The following is a 22,651-nucleotide window of genomic DNA, read 5'->3' on the forward strand; positions in this document are numbered from 1 at the left end:
CCAGGCAAGCGTATAAGGTGACCCATTTTATTCATATGGTACCTCACCACTGGAATTGCCATGCAGCCCTAAATTTTGGGGTATTGTGCTTCAGTACTGTATTCCAAGGTAAAGTCTAAGAGCAACAGGCAAATGTTTAAATAATCCAATGGGTTTACTGTGAAAACTCTCAATCTGATGAGAAATATACCATGTTTGTATATACCTCTTGACATCAGAAAATTGTCTAACCAAAAAGAATGCTGTCTTACTGCTTCTAAAGTCAGCTATTCCAGGATGCCCAGCAACCCTTGAATCTTGGAGTCAATTCATAGCCTTTTTTCTTAACTGAATCTTTAGTAAATATAGTTTTTTTTTTTTTTCTTCTTTTTTTTACTTTGATACATCTTTTTCATGCCCATCTTCTTGCTTTTTTAACCAAGTCTTCTTGCTACTGGTTGACTTTCTGTACATACTTTCATCTAAAATGATTATTTGCTAATTAAGGCAGTGGAACGATCATTTGAAATTGTAGAGGACAAAATTAATAACCGCTAGTCTGCCAACTGATTCTCACTTTCAGTTTGACCTTGTCATTTTAAAGCATCAATTTTTTCATTATTAGGACCTGGTATGCAAAGTATCACAAAAGCGTCTGAAAAGAACAAGGTCCATGATTTAATGTTATAGAATTCTGTGTTCAGTATACAATTCTATAGCGCTTGCCCCCTAATAAGTAATGTCAACATTCCTCAAAAGATCTCTCAAAGGCTAGAAGTTCTCTATCTGTGAGCTTGTAGTTTAACTGTGCTGATGATGATGATGTTTTAGAAATATAAGCTTCTGGGTGCACATATCTAGTGTTTGCATTTCTTGGAGATTAAAACAAATCCCATAGTATGGTAGGAAGCATCCTCTAAGGAATCATTGTAGATTTGCCTTAACATGTGATGTGTGTATCCAAGGAGTCTGACCAAATCAAAAGGATGACTAGAAGTTCCAAACACATGCAAATATCCTTTCCATACTTCATCATCATTATATTGAAACGCTGGAGCGTTGCAATGTGAAAGGCACTACCTGGTATTTCTCCAACCCAAATTCTGTGCGTAATACAGTTTTCCATTCATCACCCACTCAGACTATTTGACTAAATTATAACCTCATTTGTGATCCTTTAATAGGCTACCATTTAAAATCTAATCTGCCAAAAAGATAATGGCAACGTGTGACAATTATTTATTATAGCTATATTGAGACCTTTATAGTCTTTGAACATTCTCAATTTACCTTGATTTTTGTCTAACAAAAAGGAGGTGGAGTCTGCAACTGTGAGCTTCCTAATGAACCCAGTAGCCTACTTTTCCTCCTGCATACAGTCAACTACAAGATAGTGTTCTCCTGGTTAGAAATCGTTCTTGCAATCATTACTACTTTATGGGGGTTACAGATTTGATCTATTCTTTTCAGATATTACTAAACTCGTCATAACAAAAGGGTAAGAAAGTTGCAGGGTTTTACCACTTGTGCCAAGATGTCCTTTTAATACAGTTTGTAGCCCTTGGTATCAAAAGAACACCCTTTTTTCCTCTGGCCAGACAGTCTGCACTAACAAACAATGTATTGATGTGTCTAAAATTATGTTAATGGCCACCTTCTAGTCTTAATTCATTTTATAAATTAAGTCTATGATTTCCTATCGAACAATTTATGGATTACAACCCCCTCGAACCAGGTCAATTAATAAATTAACATTCTTGGATACAGTGCCTAATGGTTTTGTGTTCTCTATCTCTCTTCTCTGAAACATCTACAATGCAGCAGATGTGTAGCTTGGTTTTCAAGAGGTGATCAACAATAGTGAACAGAGTTTGAATGTGCTCCTCCCTAATAGTAGCTCCCATCACCTCGAAAATGCACTGTGTATCTAGCATTTCTGAAGCTGTCCTCCATCCATGAAACACCTGTTACTTTTCCAGAATAAAGAATATAAAGAGAACATTACAAACCGGTTGTCTTGTTGATTTGTAGCTAATACTCATTACATTAGCTCAATTAACACCCCAAAAAAGAGAACATCCCAGCCCTCTTTTCCCCATGATCGAAAAATTATCCTCTAGTCAGTTCACCTTATTAGGTACCATAATTTCCATGTCAACAGCTTTGCTTTCCCAAATATTGTCTTTGTTTTTTATTTTTTTTAAACGGATTTTATTTAAAAAAAAAAAGAAAAAAAATTGCCCACATGGGTCGCGAAGTACATACAGGACGTTGAATGAGTATACCCAAAAGGAAAAACAAAAAAAATAAGGTCCAGTGATACCCACCCACCCCATTCAAATACCATATAACATCATGCATGGTAAATATTAGTTGCATACATCATCCCCTTGTTTTGCAGCACTGCATCTCCAAACGTCCTCTTTGAAGAGGGAATCAGCAGAGCCAACAGGTTCTAAAACAATATCCCTGTAATCGGCCCACCTCTGCCACATTTAAGGCTGTTTTTTTGGGGTACCCTGTCGCCTGATATACAGCAATTTCTACCCCCCATGCAGTGATCCAGCCCCTTTTCCACTCCCCAAGAGTTGGAGGCACATTAGCTTTCCATATACTGGCTATATCCCTTTTCGCCAGAGTAAAACCCAGGAACAAAATTGTTTGTATCTGTAACTTCCTATGCTGTCTAGAGAAGAACCATTTTTGGGTCTAGTGGAATTTTCCAAGAGAGAACCTCCCCCAGGTATGATGCCACCCCTTGCCATAAACCATCCAGCGCCACACAACTGCACACTGTATGTATAAAAGTACCCTCATTGGCCTTACATTGGAGGCACATAGGGAAGTCTATCGCCCCCTTGAGCCACAAGTGATGCCTCATGTAGTAAGCTCTATGAAGTATTTCAATTAGATCAGCTGGAGGCGCGCTGAAATTGCTGTGCTTCGGGGCACTCCCAAGGCCTCAGTCTAGTCATTGTCATCAAGTGTGTCTATATTGGCCTCCCAAGCTGCGCTGAGCGCAGGCAGTTAATTTTGAGCTGTTCGTGACCTAGGACTGATAATATCCCCCTTGAGGAGCTTACCTTCCAGTGGATTCAATTTTCGATAAAGGACCAATGTATTTAGTAAGAAGCTGCAGATAGCGATGGAATAGGCTGCGGGCAGTTGGTATTCAGTCTGCAGCTCCTGGAATGATTTCAGGACTGTGCCACGCACTACATCTCCAGGGGTGGAGATTCTGATATTATACCACATCCGAAAGCCTTTGAGCTGAGCAATCTTTTAGAACATGTTGCCCTGCCACAGTGGCATCCCCCAGTCAGTTTCCCCCACTATCCCATCTGTTGCAAGCAGCGCATCCAGACAGCTAGGACTGTCTGTGTTGCCAATGGAGGGGACCCTCCCCCTTTCCAGTCTGACAGGATTGTGTCACCCATTTCTCAATGGTATATGCTTGATCACGCTGCCGGCCATACCGACAATCGGTGATGACTAGGAGATGAGATGCGGAATAATAGGAGAATACATTAGCAGCTGCAATACTCTTAACACACCCCCCCTCGAAGCCCCCCGCGCTGAAATTGGTGTTAATCTGTTGGAACCATGACTTGGGATAGAATATAGATAAATCTTCAGCCGATACAGCAAGAGGTGTAGGGAGACCATCTTGAAGATTGCCTATCTACCCATCAGCAACGGTGGCAGGAGCAATCCTACCCACACCTCCTCCTTTATCTGCATTAGTGCTGATGCCGGGTTGAGACCACAACAGGGCTGCGTCTGGGGAGATATACACTCCCAAATATGTGAAGTCACCATCGACTAGCATCAGTCCCACCACCAAGTCTGCTGTCCCCGCATGGCCGGCCACCGAAAACACTACAAATTTTGAGCCATTCATATAGAGGCCAGACATTTCACCATAGGTACACATAATTTGTAGAATGCATGGCTGTGAGGTCTCTGGGTGAGTAAGGAAAAACAGAACATCGGCCGCATAAAGTGAGTCTCAGACACGTCCACAGTTCACTCGAAGCGTCTCACCTGGGCATCCATCCGGACCCGGACAGCCAACGGCTCCATGGCCAGCGCAAATAAAATAGGACACCCCTGTCTCGTGCCTCAACAGATCAGGAATGGCTCTGATATTGAGCCTGCAATCCGTACCGTTGCCGACAGGTAGTATATAGTAGCCGAACATAGGAAAGAAATCTGGGGCCCAGGACAAATAGATGGTCCCAGCTGATAGTCAACCCCTTGTCTATATCTGCCAAGAGTACCGCCGTGGGCCTCCCCAGGCGTTAATCTTTTAGGGCCAAAGCATTGTAGACTCCTCTAATACTATGGCATGTGGCCCATCTGGTCATGGTGGATAATATTTGACAATAATTTCACAAGCTTGTTTTGCCAAGGCAAGGTCTTTGTGAGAAGTTTCACCTCCATGTTGAGAAGGGACAGATACTGTATTTCTGAGTGAGCCACTTATCCCTTTAGTGGAAGAGGCTTCTTGCTCTCCACATCACGTTTCTAATGACCTTAGTACATAACCTCCAATACTAGCTTTCACATACCTTCAGATTTCATGTGTGGGGTGTTCAGATTGCCAGATGGCAGTTCTGTTGCAGAAGGGCCCACAGCTTTTGAAACCATTCAGACAGAGGTGCTGAGTTTTTTGCCTAATTAAATGCACTATGCAGGCCCTAGACCCTGATTTAACATATACCTTTCTTACTTGGTGAGGCCGTCTTATCCCTCAGGTTCAAGATCAAAGGGCAGTGCTTCACGTTTCTATGGTAAGAATATTGCAACATACTATATATGGTCGGAACGATCTCTGGCTCTTGAGATTTATAAGGCGGTATTAACCTGAAAACTCCTTAACAGTAAGAGGCCTATATTTATTGGTCCTGACCACAGTAACCTTGTCCATGTGTCTGTTTTATCCATCTCTGTTTGGGACCACTCTACCCTTGTTCATTTGTTGTCCTGCGTCTTTTTGAACTATTTTCCTGTGAACAGGCTACTGGACAAAAAAAACATAATTCACCTAAAACATGCCAAAGATTTCAGGAACTGTCTAGTGTTCACTGCATGCAAACTTGATATATGTATCGCCATTTACCCTTTTATTCTAGGTTAATGCAGCAGATTGCTTTACCATGTCTACATTTTTATATTAACTTCCGCATCTGGGCCATAATTGTCTAGTCAATTGATAGAGGCAAAGCTTGGATTAGCCATGATGGGATGTTTATTTTCACTGACCCAAGAAGTCTACATCTTTGGACTTGCGTTAAAATGTTTCTTTTTTTCACAATTTTCACAGTTTGTGGGTTTTGGGGGTAGGTAAGTTATTCACTCAGTACAAAGCTACTACTTTAGGTGCATTTTTAATGTGGCAATATCTTATATGCCCCATTACCTATCTAAAAGAGTGTGTTTCTTCAATGTGTGATAACACTTGAGGAGGGAAAGAAAAGTTGAAGATTTGATTTATCAGTTAATTTTGTAGACAAAAGCTAATACTTTCACCTGTTTGATAACACCCTGGAGTGATGTTTCAGGTGAGAAGTATATAGACCAGCACACCCCAAACTCTAGATTGCAAACTGATTTTTGTTGGGTTGCAAAAGTCCAAGCAATAAAGGTGACTTCAAATTCTGTATTTGTCTTGTCACATTTGCTCCACTTTAAACACGGAGGTCAAATGTCGGGCTATATTGTCTGACAAATTGCTGCTTATTTTTTGAGGGACATTTTGTCATGCCCCAGTCACATAATATATGCAAGTCAAACCTACAGAAGGCCTTGGAGCCATCAGGCAGGGTGCTTTATATTGGATGTGTGGACAAATCTGCATGAGCAGATATGGCCCTGTGATGTCGAGTTCAACTACATCGAGTTCAACTACATAGACATAAGTGAACAGGGAAGCCATCTTAAGTTATGTACCGGGCATTGGTCAACACGAGTTATGCAGCTACGTAATGGCTTCACTGAAACCTTTGGTGTTTGGCATCAAGCATCTTATCTTAATAAATCCAGACTGATGCCAGCCTTGGATTTATTATGACATGAGCCCAGAGGGCACCTTAGAGTTTCTGCCCCCCCCCCCCTAAAACCTACTAGTCCTGTAATGTGCTGGCTGACTGGTATTGACCAAAGGAAGTCCTTTACCGCGTAAAAGCACATGATTGAGGAGTTACTTGCAAAAATTGATAAACTGCAACTATACTTAATCTTCTTTAAAGTGTTTCTGGTGTTCAAACATGCTATAAAAATAAATGTTTTAATCCTGGGCTTGAGTTTCTTCTTAAATGCGTCAGTTATTGTGTCTCTGTTCAGCAAATGCTTAGCATTACCCTCTGATAAGCCTAAACGTCCTGCCCACGCTACCACAAAAGAGAGCATTTGGAAATATTATTTAACCCCTGTAAACTAATAAGGGCTGTCTGGACTACCTGTACAGGGAGTGCAGAATTATTAGGCAAGTTGTATTTTTGAGGATTAATTTTATTATTGAACAACAACCATGTTCTCAATGAACCCAAAAAACTCATTAATATCAAAGCTGAATATTTTTGGAAGTAGTTTTTAGTTTGTTTTTAGTTTTAGCTATGTTAGGGGGATATCTGTGTGTGCAGGTGACTATTACTGTGCATAATTATTAGGCAACTTAACAAAAAAAAATATATACCCATTTCAATTATTTATTATTACCAGTGAAACCAATATAACATCTCAACATTCACAAATATACATTTCTGACATTCAAAAACAAAACAAAAACAAATCAGTGACCAATATAGCCACCTTTCTTTGCAAGGACACTCAAAAGCCTGCCATCCATGGATTCTGTCAGTGTTTTGATCTGTTCACCATCAACATTGCGTGCAGCAGCAACCACAGCCTCCCAGACACTGTTCAGAGAGGTGTACTGTTTTCCCTCCTTGTAAATCTCACATTTGATGATGGACCACAGGTTCTCAATGGGGTTCAGATCAGGTGAACAAGGAGGCCATGTCATTAGATTTCCTTCTTTTATACCCTTTCTTGCCAGCCACGCTGTGGAGTACTTGGACGCGTGTGATGGAGCATTGTCCTGCATGAAAATCATGTTTTTCTTGAAGGATGCAGACTTCTTCCTGTACCACTGCTTGAAGAAGGTGTCTTCCAGGAACGGGTAGTAGGACTGGGAGTTGAGCTTGACTCCATCCTCAACCCGAAAAGGCCCCACAAGCTCATCTTTGATGATACCAGTCCAAACCAGTACTCCACCTCCACCTTGCTGGCGTCTGAGTCGGACTGGAGCTCTCTGCCCTTTACCAATCCAGCCACGGGCCCATCCATCTGGCCCATCAAGACTCACTCTCATTTCATCAGTCCATAAAACCTTAGAAAAATCAGTTTCGAGATATTTCTTGGCCCAGTCTTGACGTTTCAGCTTGTGTGTCTTGTTCAGTGGTGGTCGTCTTTCAGCCTTTCTTACCTTGGCCATGTCTCTGAGTATTGCACACCTTGTGCTTTTGGGCACTCCAGTGATGTTGCAGCTGTGAAATATGGCCAAACTGGTGGCAAGTGGCATCGTGGCAGCTGCACGCTTGACTTTTCTCAGTTCATGGGCAGTTAGTTTGCGCCTTGGTTTTTCCACACGCTTCTTGCGACCCTGTTGACTATTTTGAATGAAACGCTTGATTGTTCGATGATCACGCTTCAGAAGCTTTGCAATTTTTAGAGTGCTGCATCCCTCTGCAAGATATCTCACTATTTTTGACTTTTCTGAGCCTGTCAAGTCCTTCTTTTGACCCATTTTGCCAAAGGAAAGGAAGTTGCCTAATAATTATGCACACCTGATATAGGGTGTTGATGTCATTAGACAACACCCCTTCTCATCACAGAGATGCACATCACCTAATATGCTTAATTGGTAGTAGGCTTTCGAGCCTATACAGCTTGGAGTAAGACAACATGCATAAAGAGGATGATGTGGTCAAAATACTCATTTGCCTAATAATTCTGCACTCCCTGTATATGGTTCCCTTACATTCTGTAAACTACGTTGCTGGCTTCCTACTGTATGTGGCAGTGCTGCTGTGGGGATTAAAAATTAGTCTTTGTGTGAATGTGGGTGATGCAAATAAGAATAGTTAGTTCGATGTCATGTGTGGCTGTAGATACACATGCTCTCCATACTCCTGCCATTTTGTGTTGGAAGTTGTTTTTCTTAAAAGAAAGGTTCTGAGTTACGAGATCCTTCTTTTGGTGATATTGCGCATGGGCATCGACTCCTTTGTTAGATTGTTTTCTCTCCGCCGTCTGGTTTGGATGTGCATTCACTCCATCTTTCGGTTCGATTTTACTCTGAATCTTTCCTGTTTTGACGGTATTGTTCTCGCTCTTGCTTTTTTCATCTTATCGCTCTTTGGTTCGTCTGTTCGAGCTCTGCCCACCCACCCTTGGGGCGCCAGCACCCACCCCAGGCCTACCTTCTTCACAGTACCCAAGGAAATACTTTTTTGATGGACCAGACTCCATTCTGCTTCTGTCCTTGGTGCCATGCCAAATTTCCGCACACTGACCAGCATCTCGTATGCAACCTCTGCCTCTCCCTGGATTAAAGAGAGGCTGAATACGATGCCTGTGAGTCCTTCTGCTCCAAGAATACTTTTCAGGACTGAAGGGCACCTTGGTTGGAAGTGTCCCACAGGACACCAGCCAACACCTTTGGACATCTTTGGAGAAGAGCACATTCATGAGGATGTTGCACAGGAGGGAGAGGCGCTTTCCATTCAGGACAGCTCAGATGTCCAGTTAGACATCGAAAGCCATAAAAACACCTCGGCCCAGCATGTGAGTACTGTGACCCCACCCACCATAAAACTGTAAATAAAGAAAAATCAACCCCTTCTTTAAGTTGCTGGTCTGCCTCTGCCACAAGGGTATGGTCTGTACCGAAAGGCTACTTCGGATGCCCCACCCTCCGGCTTGGCACCAAAACCATCTTTGAAGTCATAGACTCTGTCCTCCGCATCAACCTCATTCTCCTCGGATGAGAGATCATCTCTTTCAATTCGAGCCTCTGCACTTATCCAACACCATTGGTCTCCACTTGAGGGCCGACCAAACCGCTCCGACCAAAATCTTTGGTGATGAAATCACAGGAGCCGAAATCATTCACTACCCCTTCTTCAGTGGAGTCCCATCTTGGAAAGTATGGACGCTTGTCAGCACTGCCTCCAAATACAGGAGAGTATAGGCTGGATTGTCATCCCTTCCTCTCCTGTTCTCCTCAAGCGGACTCTTTCTAGGAGGCTTTAAATGTTCTCTACAAGCCAGAAAGAGGTCCAAGGGCAAGACTACCAGTCCTCAACATACACTTTCTCCACCACCCCTTCCTCCACCTACTCCTCCTCTTCCTCTGCCTCCTTTTTCACCTCTACCGCATCCCCTCCCCATTCTCCCACTTCACCCCCCCCCCCCCTTGGAAGATTACACACCCCAGGATTCTCCTTTGTTTTCCACTGGGTTTTAGGAGGGACTCGACAACACAATTGGGATGCTCATGATCCTGACCCTACTCCCTCATGACCCAGACCTCGACTATGCGCTCCCCTCACCACCAGAGGACACTACCTCATACAAGTGGGTAGTAGCTAGGGCAGCTGCGTTCTATAACGTCGAGCTGCATCAGGACCCCATCGAACAGCATTTCCTTTTCGGTAAACTGACTACCACTCACAGGGACATACAATGTCACCTTATGCTTCCTGGCATGCTTCGCCATGCAGAGGAGATCTTTAAAGAACCTGTCAGCTCTAGGGTTATCACTCCAAGGATTGATAAGAAATATAAGCCAGTTCCTTCAGACACTCTCTACATTAGGACTCATGTTCCACCTGACTCTACGGTAGCTACCACAGCTCATAAGTGAGCCAATAGTCATGCCACTGGGGACTCTCCTCCTTTTGAGAAAGAGAGTAACCAGATCAATGCTGCCGGTAAGGGAGTCGCTACACAGGCCGCAAATCATTTGTGTTTCGCCAACTCCTGAGCCTTGTTAGCCCGGTATGACCATGCTCACTGGGATAAAATGGAGGAGCTCCCACAGATCTTACCAGATGAGCTGCGTAAAACGAGACAACAGTTAGTTGCAGTGAGGCAGATGATTTCTAACAACTCAATTTGGTGCAGCCTGGATGCCTCTGACACAGCAGCCCACGGCATTAATACCAGCATCCATTTCTGAAGACATATTTGTCTGTGTTGCTCTGGTTTTAAACCAGAGTTCCAGCAGGCAGTTCTTAAAATGTCCTTTGATAAGGAGCATCTGTTTGGGCCTAAAGTAGGCACCACACTTAAGAAACTTAGAAAAGATATAGACACCGCTAAGGCCATGGGTGCCCTTCATTCTGCTACACAAAGTGGCACTTTTTGTTGCCCTGGGTTCAGAGGTTCCTACAAACCCCTCCACCTCTGAGGTGCCCCCCCCCCCCCATTCTAGACAGCCTCAATTCACCTGTTCTAGAGGTTTCTGCAGAGGCTCTTACAGAAGTACTAGTAATAGGGGAAGAGAAAAGACCACCTCGCACTGCTCCTCCACTGCCCCACCCATCCTACACCTGTCGTGGTAAGACTAACTTTTTCACACACTGGGACAAGATTACCACGGACAAGAGGGTACTCTTCATTAGCAAACTTGGTTGTTTGGAGCTTACAACCACTCCTGATATTCCCCCTTGCACTCACGAGTTCTCAGGAAAACCTGACCCTTCTCAAACAAGAGGTCCAATCCCTTCTTCTCAAAGGGTCTATTGAGCTAGTTCCACTACAGGAACAGGAGTATACTTCCTACACTTCCTCATTCATGAAAAAGACAACTCTTTCAGGCCGATACTTGACCTCTGTCCATCAAAAACAAATACATTCTCAGAACACTTCCACATGGTCACCCTTCAGGATGTTATTCCACTCCTGCAGCAAGGTGACTTTATGACCGCTCTAGGTGTAAAGGACACCTACTTTCATATTCCAATTCACCCTGCACATCGGAAATATTTAAGGTCCGTCATTGCTGGCAAACACTACCAGTTCATGGAGTCGCAAACACTACCAGTTCATGGAGTCGCTGCCACTTCCAGAGTCTTCACAAAGTGCGTAGCGGTAGCTGCCGCACACCTGAGAATGCAAAACATACCTGTGTTCCCCTACCTTGATTACTGGATCGTCAAGGCCAGTGTGTTACACCAGTGCCAACAACACACTCAGTTCACAGTGGACCTCCTTCACAACTTAGGTTTCACTCTCTACATTTCCGAATCTCATCTTAAGCCTCTTCAGGTACAACCTTATTTAGGGGCAGTCTTGAATGCGGAGCTAAGGTTAGCATACCCCAACCTGGATCGTTTCCAGAACTTTGAGGCTCTGCTTCCTCAATTTAAGGAGAACCATACTTACACAGTCAGGACCATTATGCACCTGCTGGGGATGATGCCGTCTTGTACCTCCATATTTTCCCATGCCAGACTTTACATGCATCCTCTGCAGCAATGTCAGTCTCGTCAGTGGTCACAGGGTCACGTGGGAGAACTAGTGTTAGACCACCAGACTCGCCTCAATTATCACAACTCTCTCAAACAATATGGAAGTGGGTCCTCCACCACCACATCCCCCCCCCTGGTGGCACAGTATCCCTCTAGGTTGGACGATTACTTTACTGACCTGCTCAGCAGGATGCAGCAACAAGTCCACAAGTGGGAACTCCACCAACAAGTCCTTCAGTCATACTTTTCAAAATGGGGAACTCCTTACATGGACATTTTTGCCACACCAGAAAACGCAAAATGCCCAAGCTTCTCCTTCACGTATCCATGATCTCTATCCAAGGGCAACGCTCTATAGATTAATTGGTCAGGGATATTTGCCTACACTTCTCCACCTCTCCCTCTCATTCCATTTCTGGTTCGGAGGATCATACAAACATCTCCCACCATGACCCTTATAGCTCCCACTTGGGCGCGTCAGCTATGGTTCACCACACTTATGGACCTTTTGGTAGTCCCCCCACGAGAAGCTTCCCAACAGGCCAGACCTTCTCACTCAAAACCAAGGACAATTCAGACATCCAGACCCCAAATCACTCAACCCTGAGGTCAGTGGATTTTTTTTTTTTCTTTAGGCTTGCCTTTGTAATATATGGACATTTCTCAGGGAACCCTGTAAGCCCACAACAAGAGCCTGTTATGCTGCAAAATGGAAACATTTTGTTTGCTACTGTCAGCCCAAACGTTTTGACCCCATGAGTGCTACTTTCAAGAGTGTTTATTTGGTCTGTTTACAAAAAAGCCGATCTAGTCTACATTTCAATTTGCCTATATGTCACAGCTGCATATCTACAGAACAGGCAACATATTTCCTTCTTCAGAATTTCAGCCATTAAGGCTTTCACAGAACGTTCTTACCTAAAGTGGTTTCTCAGTTTTACACAAACCAGTCCACTTAACTACCTGTCTACTTTCCGAAAATTGACTCTGTTGCCAAAAGAGCCCTTCACATTCTAGAGGTTAAGAGCACTCAAGTTTTACACTGATGGAACCACAGAGTTTAGGAAAACTAAACGGCTCTTTGTGACTTTTTCACTACCTCATAAAGGCAGTCCAATATCCAAATCTAGCATAGCCAGATGGATAGTTAAATGTATACAGACTTGTTATGCTAAACCAGTATCTGTTACTGCTAGAACACATTTGACTATGAAAAAAGGTGCTACAATGGTTTTTCTTGGAAACATCCCTATAGCTAATATTTGTAAGGCAGCTACACGGGCTACACCAGACACTTTCACAAAACACTACTGTGTGGATGTGCTAGCACACCAAGAAGCCAGCGTACGTCCGGCCGTGCTACAAAGACTTTACCAGTCAGCTGCAACTCCTACAGGCTAGCTATCGCTTTTATGGCGGGACTGCTTTTACAGTCAATGGAGAGCATGTGTATCTAAAGCCACACATGCCATCGAATGGATTGTTACCCTGTAAGCGTCTGTTCATCAAGTAGTGCTGTAGATTCACATGCACCCTTCCTTCTCCCCAGATACCTGTGGGAGTTGCAGTTACATTATTTTCTTATATATATATATCTGTACGTATGTATTTATTTCTTGCATGGACATCTTTCTTTATTCTTTCCATCCTTACACTCTTTTCTCACCCGCCTGTGGGAAAACAATCTAACAAAGGAGTCGATATCACCTAGAGGAGGAGTCACTCGATCTTGTGACTGAACATTTCTTCAAAGAAAAACAACTTGCACCACTCCGGACCAAACAAAAGATTTCAGGAGTATGTTGAGCATGTGTACCTACAGCACAACATGCCACGAACAGATGCTTACAGGGTAAGTAAGATAATTCATACTTTCTTTTCCTGAACAAGACTACATGCCATACATTGATCAGTCCCACGTGCCATACATTGATCAGTCCCACTGGGGGAATCTATTTTAGTAGTAGGGTTGTTTCAAGAGTGCAGCCAACAGATATACCTGCTCAGCAGCATGATTGCAGTTACTAAATATACTTAAGACACTTCCCCTGATAACATTCAGTGCATTCTCTAATCCCCCGATTGACCGGACTATTGTAGTACTCTTCTAGTTTGCCACCCTCTTTAATCTTTGGTGCCACTATATAAATTTGCTGCTCCAACTTTGTACTATGCCATTTTCCCAAGCATATTCCCACCTTGGTGTACTGCCGCCAATTAAGATTCCAAATATTTCTTTGACACCCTGTAAGGAAATGCCTCCTTGGCATGGTTACCCCCTGACATTTTGCCTTTGCTGATGCTATGTTTTGAATTGAAAGTGTGCTGAGGCCTGCTAACCAGGCCTCAGCACCAGTGTTCTTTCCCTAACCTGTACTTTTGTATCCACAATTGGCACACCCTGGCATCCAGGTAAGTCCCTTGTAACTGGTACCTCTGGTACCAAGGGCCCTGATGCCAGGGAAGGTCTCTAAGGGCTGCAGCATGTCTTATGCCACCCTGGAGACCCCTCACTCAGCACAGACACACTGCTTGCCAGCTTGTGTGTGCTAGTGAGAACAAAATGAGTAAGTCGACATGGCACTCCCCTCAGGGTGCCATGCCAGCCTCACTGCCTATGCAAGTATAGATAAGTCACCCCTCTAGCAGGCCTTACAGCCCTAAGGCAGGGTGCACTATACCATAGGTGAGGGCACCAGTGCATGAGCACTGTGCCCCTACAGTGTCTAAGCCAAACCTTAGACATTGTAAGTGCAGGGTAGCCATAAGAGTATATGGTCTGGGAGTCTGTCAAACACGAACTCCACAGCACCATAATGGCTACACTGAAAACTGGGAAGTTTGGTATCAAACTTCTGAGCACAATAAATGCACACCGATGCCAGTGTACATTTCATTGTGAAATACACCACGGAGGGCACCTTAGAGGTGCCCCCTGAAACCTTAACCGACTATCTGTGTAGGCTGACTGGTTCCAGCAGCCTGCCACACTAGAGACGTTGCTGGCCCCATGGGGAGAGTGCCTTTGTCACTCTGAGGCCAGTAACAAAGCCTGCACTGGGTGGAGATGCTAACACCTCCCCCAGGCAGGAGCTGTAATACCTGGCGGTGAGCCTCAAAGGCTCACCCCTTTGTTCCAGCACCGCAGGACACTCCAGCTAGTGGAGTTGCCCGCCCCCTCCGGCCACGGGCCCCACTTTTGGCGGCAAGGCCGGAGGAAATAATGAGAATAACAAGGAGGAGTCACTGGCCAGTCAGGACAGCCCCTAAGGTGTCCTGAGCTGAAGTGACTCTAACTTTTAGAAATCCTCCATCTTGCAGATGGAGGATTCCCCCAATAGGATTAGGGATGTGACCCCCTCCCCTTGGGAGGAGGCACAAAGAGGGTGTACCCACCCTCAGGGCTAGTAGCCATTGGCTACTAACCCCCCAGACCTAAACACAACCTTAAATTTAGTATTTAAAGGCTTCCCTGAACCTAAGAATTTAGATTACTGCAACTTACAAGAAGAAGAGGACTGCTGAGCTGAAAACCCCTGCAGAAGAAGAAAGAAGACACCAACTGCTTTGGCCCCAGTCCTACCGGCCTGTCTCCTGCCTTCCAAAGAAACCTGCTCCAGCGACGCTTTACCAAGGACCAGCGACCTCTGAATCCTCAGAGGACTGCCCTGCTTCAAGAAAGACAAGAAACTCCCGAGGACAGCGGCACTGCTCCAAAAGAACTGCAACTTTGTTACAGAGGAGCAGATTTAAAGACCCCTGCAAATCCCCGCAAGAAGCGTGAGACTTGCAACACTGCACCCGGCGACCCCGACTCGACTGGTGGAGAACCAACACCTCAGGGAGGACCCTCCGGCGACTCCGAGACCGTGAGTAACCAAAGTTGTCCCCCCTGAGCCCCCACAGCGACGCCTGCAGAGGGAATCCCGAGGCTCCCCCTGACCGCGACTGCCTGAACTCTAATTTCCCGACGGCTGGAAAAGACCCTGCACCCGCAGCCCCCAGCACCTGAAGGATCGGAACTTCTGTGCAGGAGTGACCCCCAGGAGGCCCTCTCCCTTGCCCAGGTGGTGGCTACCCCGAGGAGCTCCCCCCCTTGCCTGCCTGCACCGCTGAAGAGACCCCTTGGTCTCCTATTGAAACCTACTGAGAACCCGACGCTTGTTTGCACACTGCACCCGGCCGTCCCCGCGCTGCTGAGGGTGTACTTTCTGTGTGGACTTGTGTCCCCCCCCGGTGCCCTACAAAACCCCCCTGGTCTGCCCTCCGAAGACGCGGGTACTTGCCTGCTGGCAGACTGGAACCGGGGCACCCCCTTCTCTCCATTGAAGCCTATGTGTTTTGGGCAACTCTTTGACCTCTGCACCTGAGGCCCTGAGCTGCTGGTGTGGTAACTTTGGGGTTGCTCTGAACCCCCAACGGTGGGCTACCTTGGACCCAAAACTGAACCCTGTAGGTAATTTACTTACCTGCTAAAACTAACAATACTTTACCTCCCCCAGGAACTGTGAAAATTGCACTGTCCACTTTTAAAACAGCTATTTGTGTTTTATGTGAAAAGTATGTATGTTACTGTAATTATTCAAAGTTCCTAAAGTACTTACCTGCAATACCTTTCAAATGAGATATTACATGTAAAATTTGAACTTGTGGTTCTTAAAATAAACTAAGAAAATATATTTTTCTATAACAAAACCTATTGGCTGGATTTGTCTCCGAGTGTGTGTTCCTCATTTATTGCCTGTGTGTATGTACAACAAATGCTTAACACTACTCCTTTGATAAGCCTACGGCTCGACCACACTACCACAAAATAGAGCATTAGTATTATCTCTTTTTGCCACTATCTTACCTCTAAGGGGAACCCTTGGACTCTGTGCATACTATTCCTTACTTTGAAATAGTGCATACAGAGCCAACTTCCTACACACCCCATCCTGATATATAAATACACGAAGCCTGTGGGCCATCACTGTCCACTTTCCAGTCACTTGTGTGTAGTTCTTCCACTAGGCCCTTTCCGTTACTATTCCCTGCCACCAGGTAATCACGCTACCCCGCTTAGAGTTGATTAGGGGACTGACAAGCCATCATTTGAAACTCTGAGATTAATTACTTACAGTTCTGCTAAAGATATGTACATGTCATATCTTTGGCTTTCATTGGCTATATATAACTTTGTAATTGGTGATAGCTGATAATACCACAGACGTGGCACAACCAGTCCATACAACATGTGTCTTTCGTCTAAAATATACAATTGAGGAAAATACTGCATAACATGAGGATACTACCTTAGCGTTGTTGCACTTTTGAATGTGTTAAATGTATGTTAGGGAATGGTTCTATTTTAGATCAACTCCTATAACCTTTAGTGCTATTGTTTTATATAGATCACTTTCCTGTAATTTGTATATATAATTGCTAAAGCGTGGGTAAATGATGATGGTTTTTAAATTATGCTTGTTGACTTTGTTTTTTGGGGACTGTATTTGTTTTACATAGTCAAAAGCAATGATATGACTACAGATATTTGGTATTCTGCTTTGCTATGATAATTCATATTAAAGGCATACCCTTTGGTTACACAGATGGTGGTTAAAACCTTTATGGACATGGATCAGGATTCTGAAGATGAAAAGCAACAGTACCTTCCACTTGCCCTACATCTATCATCAGAATTCTTCCTCAGGAATGCTAACAAAGATGTCCGTCTTCTTGTGGCATGTTGCTTGGCAGACATCTTTAGAATCTATGCCCCAGAAGCTCCCTACACATCCCATGACAAACTCAAGGTACCCCTAACAAGATTTAGTTGATGAATGTGTTACCTTGGCTCGTTTTGCTTGGAATGGTGTATTTTTCTGTGCGTGCACATTTAAAATATTACTAATGTCCCTCTTTTCTTTCAACAGGATATATTTCTGTTTATAACAAGACAACTTAAAGGTTTAGAAGATACCAAGAGTCCCCAGTTCAATAGATATTTTTATTTATTAGAGGTATAGTTGAATTTAATTTCTTACTGTAAATTAATATTTTAAAAACATAATTAATGTACACCTTACATCCCAGTCATGTGAAATATTGGTTGGTGCTGCGTAAAAAAGGTTTTTACCAGAAACGTACACATCCTAAACACTTTACAAAAACAGAAATGGATATGTAAATTCCAGATGGAAAACCAACTTAAGACCAAAAGATCCTGAGAACAATATTCACTGTAAAAGGTCAGATACAGACCTACTTTTATGACCCGCAGAGCACACACTGCGGTGTCCATACAAAAAGTATTACACCATAGGGAATACGGCTGAATGGCTTAGAGAGTACATGGAAAGCAAAGTAAGCTGCTTCTGCAATACAGGAAATAAACCCACTATGAACGTCCAGGTAAAATTGGAAAAATTAGAGGGAATTCAGTTATTGCAGAGCAAACATAGTTATTGGTTCATGGACAGGTCATCTGTATTTGTGAATAAAAAGAGCGGTTATCGCATAGTCCATCAAGGAGGAGGTTGAAAGGATGTTTTGAATTTGAATGCATCTTGGATGCCAAGTGCACATGACACTTTTCTGTGAAATTTAATTGCCACAGTAATTACTGTTCGCATATCTATTAAATTAACAGTCAGTGCCAGATCTAGTAGTCTTCATTGTAACAAAATTGGAGATGTTTCAGTTAGAACATCTGCCTTAAAAGCAATAGCCTTTCTTAATACAAATTTAAGACCTTACCAAGATTAGAATGATAAGGCTTGATCCTAACTTTCCATGCCTGCACTACTCTGGTCATCTTTGATTGATATACTGCAGACAAGCTTGATGCGGCACCAGGAAGAATATAGACAGACAGTATAACATGAAGTAGTGGAACAGTCCAGTCTCCTCTTACTATATGCAGAAAAACATTTCATCCAGTCGAAGACTATTTTCTGCTTAGACCATTAGTTAGATAAAATTGTCAACATTTTGACTTGGTGATGGAAAGCGGTTATGCCTCGACAGTCCCAGCATGATTGCACATCTTTCAGAAGCAGTGCATTCCCGAAGGGACACACTCACTTGCACAGTTGGACTTGATGAATACTGGCAATTCGGTCACTCCCTCAGTACCATATGCAGTCATTCTTTCTCACAAACAGTCACACTCTCCCACACAATCACAGTCCTAAGGTCTTATTGGGGCCAAGTTTCCCTTGTAACATATATAAATATTGATATCCCGGATTGAGCACCTTAACTGCAGTACACTTTAACTAGTCTGTCCAAATGTTTGTATCCATTTTAGACAATAATCATCAAATAGAGAGTGCTTGATTTACGGGATCTCTAGCGTAACCATATTCATGCCAGAGATTTGACATAAAGAGATTTGTCAATCAATGACAATGAGACATGCAGGCTTTCCATACTGGACTTCCAGCAACTAGTGTAGCAGCAATTTCTGAGAAACTGGACATGAACCTGACTTAATAGATACCAAAGCAAAGGCACAGTTAAAGGAATTGCTCAGGTTTATATAACTAAAATGTCCTGATATTGTGTAGTAACTTCAAATACGCAACAGTGTAGCATGTATGGATTTGCTTTTACCTTTCACATTACTAGATACTAGATTATGGCTCTCCCAGTGGAAGAAGAGAGACTAACAATAGGATCAATATGCAAAATAAGGTGATACATATAGGCCTTTTGTTTTTCTCAAAAAGGAGTGCTATTATATACTAATCTGACACTGGTTGCCTGACCTAAAGATCAAGACTGAAACACTCTCAATTAATGTCTTTTGGCACTGCTCCAAACCAAGATGCACAATCTGATTTTAAAAATATTCATCGTAAGAGTTATGTAGCTTAGAGCTCAACACTTCCAGATTCATAAAAGGCCAAGGCACATTTTCTAGCTTTAAATACTAATTGCATTGCATGTTAACTGGGCAACGCATATTTCTATAGTAGAAAACCTACTATTCATGTAATACTACTCTGCATGTATTCTGGCGAAAACCTACGATAAAGGACTCTAGCATAATGTGACTTTATTTGCCTTACTGTCAACTGGGCCCCAGTGCACAGAGTTTGTGTAGTTTGATTATAAATGAGCATGAAAACGCAAGGAGTAATTGCTAAACTGTTTACCCAATTTGTTTTGAAATGTAATTAATTTAGCCCTTGTCTGCTTTGTATGTAGAACTAGAATCTTGAGTTCCACATCTGAGAATCAATATGACAGCCACAGTGAGGTTTACAGACAAAGCTCCTTCTGAATCTCCTAAAAGAAATGCTCGACTAATACAAATTTTTTGTTTGTGTGTTTTCTCCTTAGAACTTAGCTTGGGTGAAGTCTTACAACATATGCTTTGAGCTAGAAGACTGCAATGAAATATTTATACAGCTTTTTCGGACGCTTTTCTCAGCAATCAAGTAAGTGAATATATATATATATATATATATATATATATATATATATATATATATATATATATATAGAGAGAGAGAAATATGTTTTTGTTTTTGAAACTATTCTTTCACAACTGCACATTGAGAAAATAAGTTTTAATTACAGATCTGGTTTCAAACTTTTTATTAAAGCTTTATATCGTACATGTTGTGAGGAAAGGCCTCTTTTTGACATAGTTAGCCCCCACTTTTTGCCTGATGTTTGATGTAGCCTGGAAGTTGTAGTGCCCAGGACCCCTGCTAACCAGGTTCCCTGGGCCAGAGCTCTTTCCCTTAAACTGTTGTGATGCATTGGCACAATTGAATACACCCTTAACTACCTCTATTAGTCCCTAGTAAGTGGGTACCTATGTGCCCAGGGCATGGGCTGCTAGGGTTAGGCCCCTGAGGCCAGCAGCACTGATTGTGCCACCCTCAAGGGCCATGCATCCAGATGCACCCAGCACTGCCATTGCAGGTTGAGTGTCCTGATGCAAACCTAAAACACAAACTCGACATGCCACACTTCCTCTGTAACCTGTTCACCATACACTGCATTTACTAGGGGTAAGACACCCCTCTAGCAGGCCTTACAGCCCTAAGGCAGCGAGCTCTACACTATATGTAAGGGCATAGCTGCATGAGCAATATGCCCCCACTGTGTCTTTGCCAAACCTGGGACATGGTGAGTGAACAGAGCAGCCATTTTAACACTTGCTAGATACTGGTCAAACACAAGTTTCCCAGCTACATGATGGCGGCTCTAAACCTGGATTGTTTGGTATCAAACAACCTGGAATGATAAATCCAAATTGGTACCAATTGTGTATTTATCCCTAAATGTACCCAAGGGGCACCTTAGAGGTGTCCCCTGCACAAGCTAACTATCCTGACATGTTTGCTGAATGGTTCTCTCCAGCTTGCCGCCTCCAGGCAGCTGATGTACAAACCTCGGGGGAGAGCCTTGTCTCTCTGGTTTGTAAAACACTGCCCTTCCTGGGCGGAGGAGTTAACACCCCCTCCCTGAGGAATATGCACTGCCCTGGTGAGTTTCAAAGGGCTTACCGCCCTTGAAACTCGACCACCAGGCCTGCTGCTAGCAGCAGATGGCTTTCCCCTTTGCAAACCCCCCTGGAGCAAAGGCGGGAAACCACACGAAGGGTAGGAGTAGTGGCCCCAACTGGCATGCACGACCCCCAAAGTGTAGCCTGCGAGGTGGACCCTCCATTTTATTTTCCTCCAACTTAGATGGAAGGAAAATAGGTGATTAGGTTTAGGGTAGTGACTCTTCCCACAGGCAGTGGTCACTGTAGTGGGTGTAGCCTCCCAAAGGTAAGTCCCCCATTGGACACTACCAGGTTCCCCCTAAAACGCCCACTAAATTCAGTATTTAATGGGCACCCCTAGACCAAGAAATCAGATTCGAAAGGACAAATAAGACTAGCTCAAAGAAGATCCAAGGCACAAGATCTGTGGACCTGCTGCACATGAAAAAAGGTGCCAAACCCTGCTTGCTGCACCCAGGACCTGACAATCACCATTGCGGAGGAGCAGGACACTGTGCTGACTTCACAAAACCCAGAAGAGAACCTCCAGGCTTCACCAGTTGCCCAAGATCTCCCTCCCTTCTGAGTGGAAGTACCACTCCGCAACAACCAAGGAACCACTAACCCAGTGAGGATCACTTCACTGACCAGCCAATATCTCCTGAACTGCAAGTCACAGCCAGACCAGACGACACACCGACCATGCGGACAAACCCGCAAGTGTGCCAAGTATGGTGGCACTGTGCCCTCCAGTGGCCAGACCGTACCAATACCTTGCGTACTGGTCAGTGGATGTCAAACACCAAGAAAACCAGCTCCCCCAGAGCTGAAAAAGGACCAGGAGGAAGTCCCAGTTGAGGTACTTCAGGAACACCTCAGACCTCCCACCAGAGTGCCCCCGTTTTCTGTAAGCAACCAACAGAGGTCTACCTCCAGATCCAAAGGGCTTCTTTGCGCACAGCCTCTGGCACATCGCTTCGCTCTGCACCCGGCTGCCTTGTGCCCTGCACCGAAGAACCAGCTGTGCCCCAAGGGTCCCACACCCCTTGCGACCTTGACCTCCAAGGGGACCCCCAGGCACCACCTTTGAAGCTGCAAGAACAGACCTTTTACAAGTGGTCCCCGTCAGTGGCTTTGCACCAGCTCCAAAAGACTTTCCAGCGCTGCTCCCGCCGGACTCTGGCTTCAACATCTTTATACGTCATCCATAGTATCTAAAAAAATCTGGGATGTAAGTTGAAGATCGAACTCCTTTAGTTCCGAGTCCAAATCCTAGTAGGTAAGGTTTTCCATATCCCACACGCAATCGACTACAATTAGTCACAGCGTTCGCATGATTCGAGGAAACGCAGTGCCACGAGTACGCGACTCGCGGCACCGCGTTTCCTCGAATCATGCGAACGCTGTGATTACATTACAATATGATCTGGAAGTGCGTTCTTTAATCATACACCAATTATTCGACTAATTGTAGTCGATTTTTTTAGATACTATGGATGACGTATAAAGATGTTGAAGCCTATCAGTCAGGAGCCCTGAAGAAGTCGTTCGGGATTCAAACAAGAATTTCCCATGACGAAACACGTGTTGGCTTGAGTTGTACTTTCATGGAGGTGTTTTGAAACAATTGAAGAAACTATTTGGA

The 22,651-nt window shown here is 44.0% G+C and overlaps 1 protein-coding gene across 1 annotated transcript in view; it reads left to right on the forward strand.

Moving 5' to 3' along the window:
- Nucleotides 1–22,651, forward strand: part of PDS5A (PDS5 cohesin associated factor A) — an 831,005-nt gene that overhangs the window by 61,229 nt on the left and 747,125 nt on the right. Inside the window, exons 3-5 of the mRNA XM_069202018.1 lie at nt 17,111–17,314; nt 17,435–17,521; nt 19,848–19,945. Coding sequence (XP_069058119.1) covers nt 17,111–17,314; nt 17,435–17,521; nt 19,848–19,945 — 389 coding nt within the window. The remainder of the gene's footprint in view (nt 1–17,110; nt 17,315–17,434; nt 17,522–19,847; nt 19,946–22,651) is intronic.

The sequence above is a fragment of the Pleurodeles waltl genome, chromosome 1_2, assembly GCF_031143425.1.
Source record: "Pleurodeles waltl isolate 20211129_DDA chromosome 1_2, aPleWal1.hap1.20221129, whole genome shotgun sequence".
Taxonomy (NCBI): Eukaryota; Metazoa; Chordata; class Amphibia; order Caudata; family Salamandridae; genus Pleurodeles; species Pleurodeles waltl.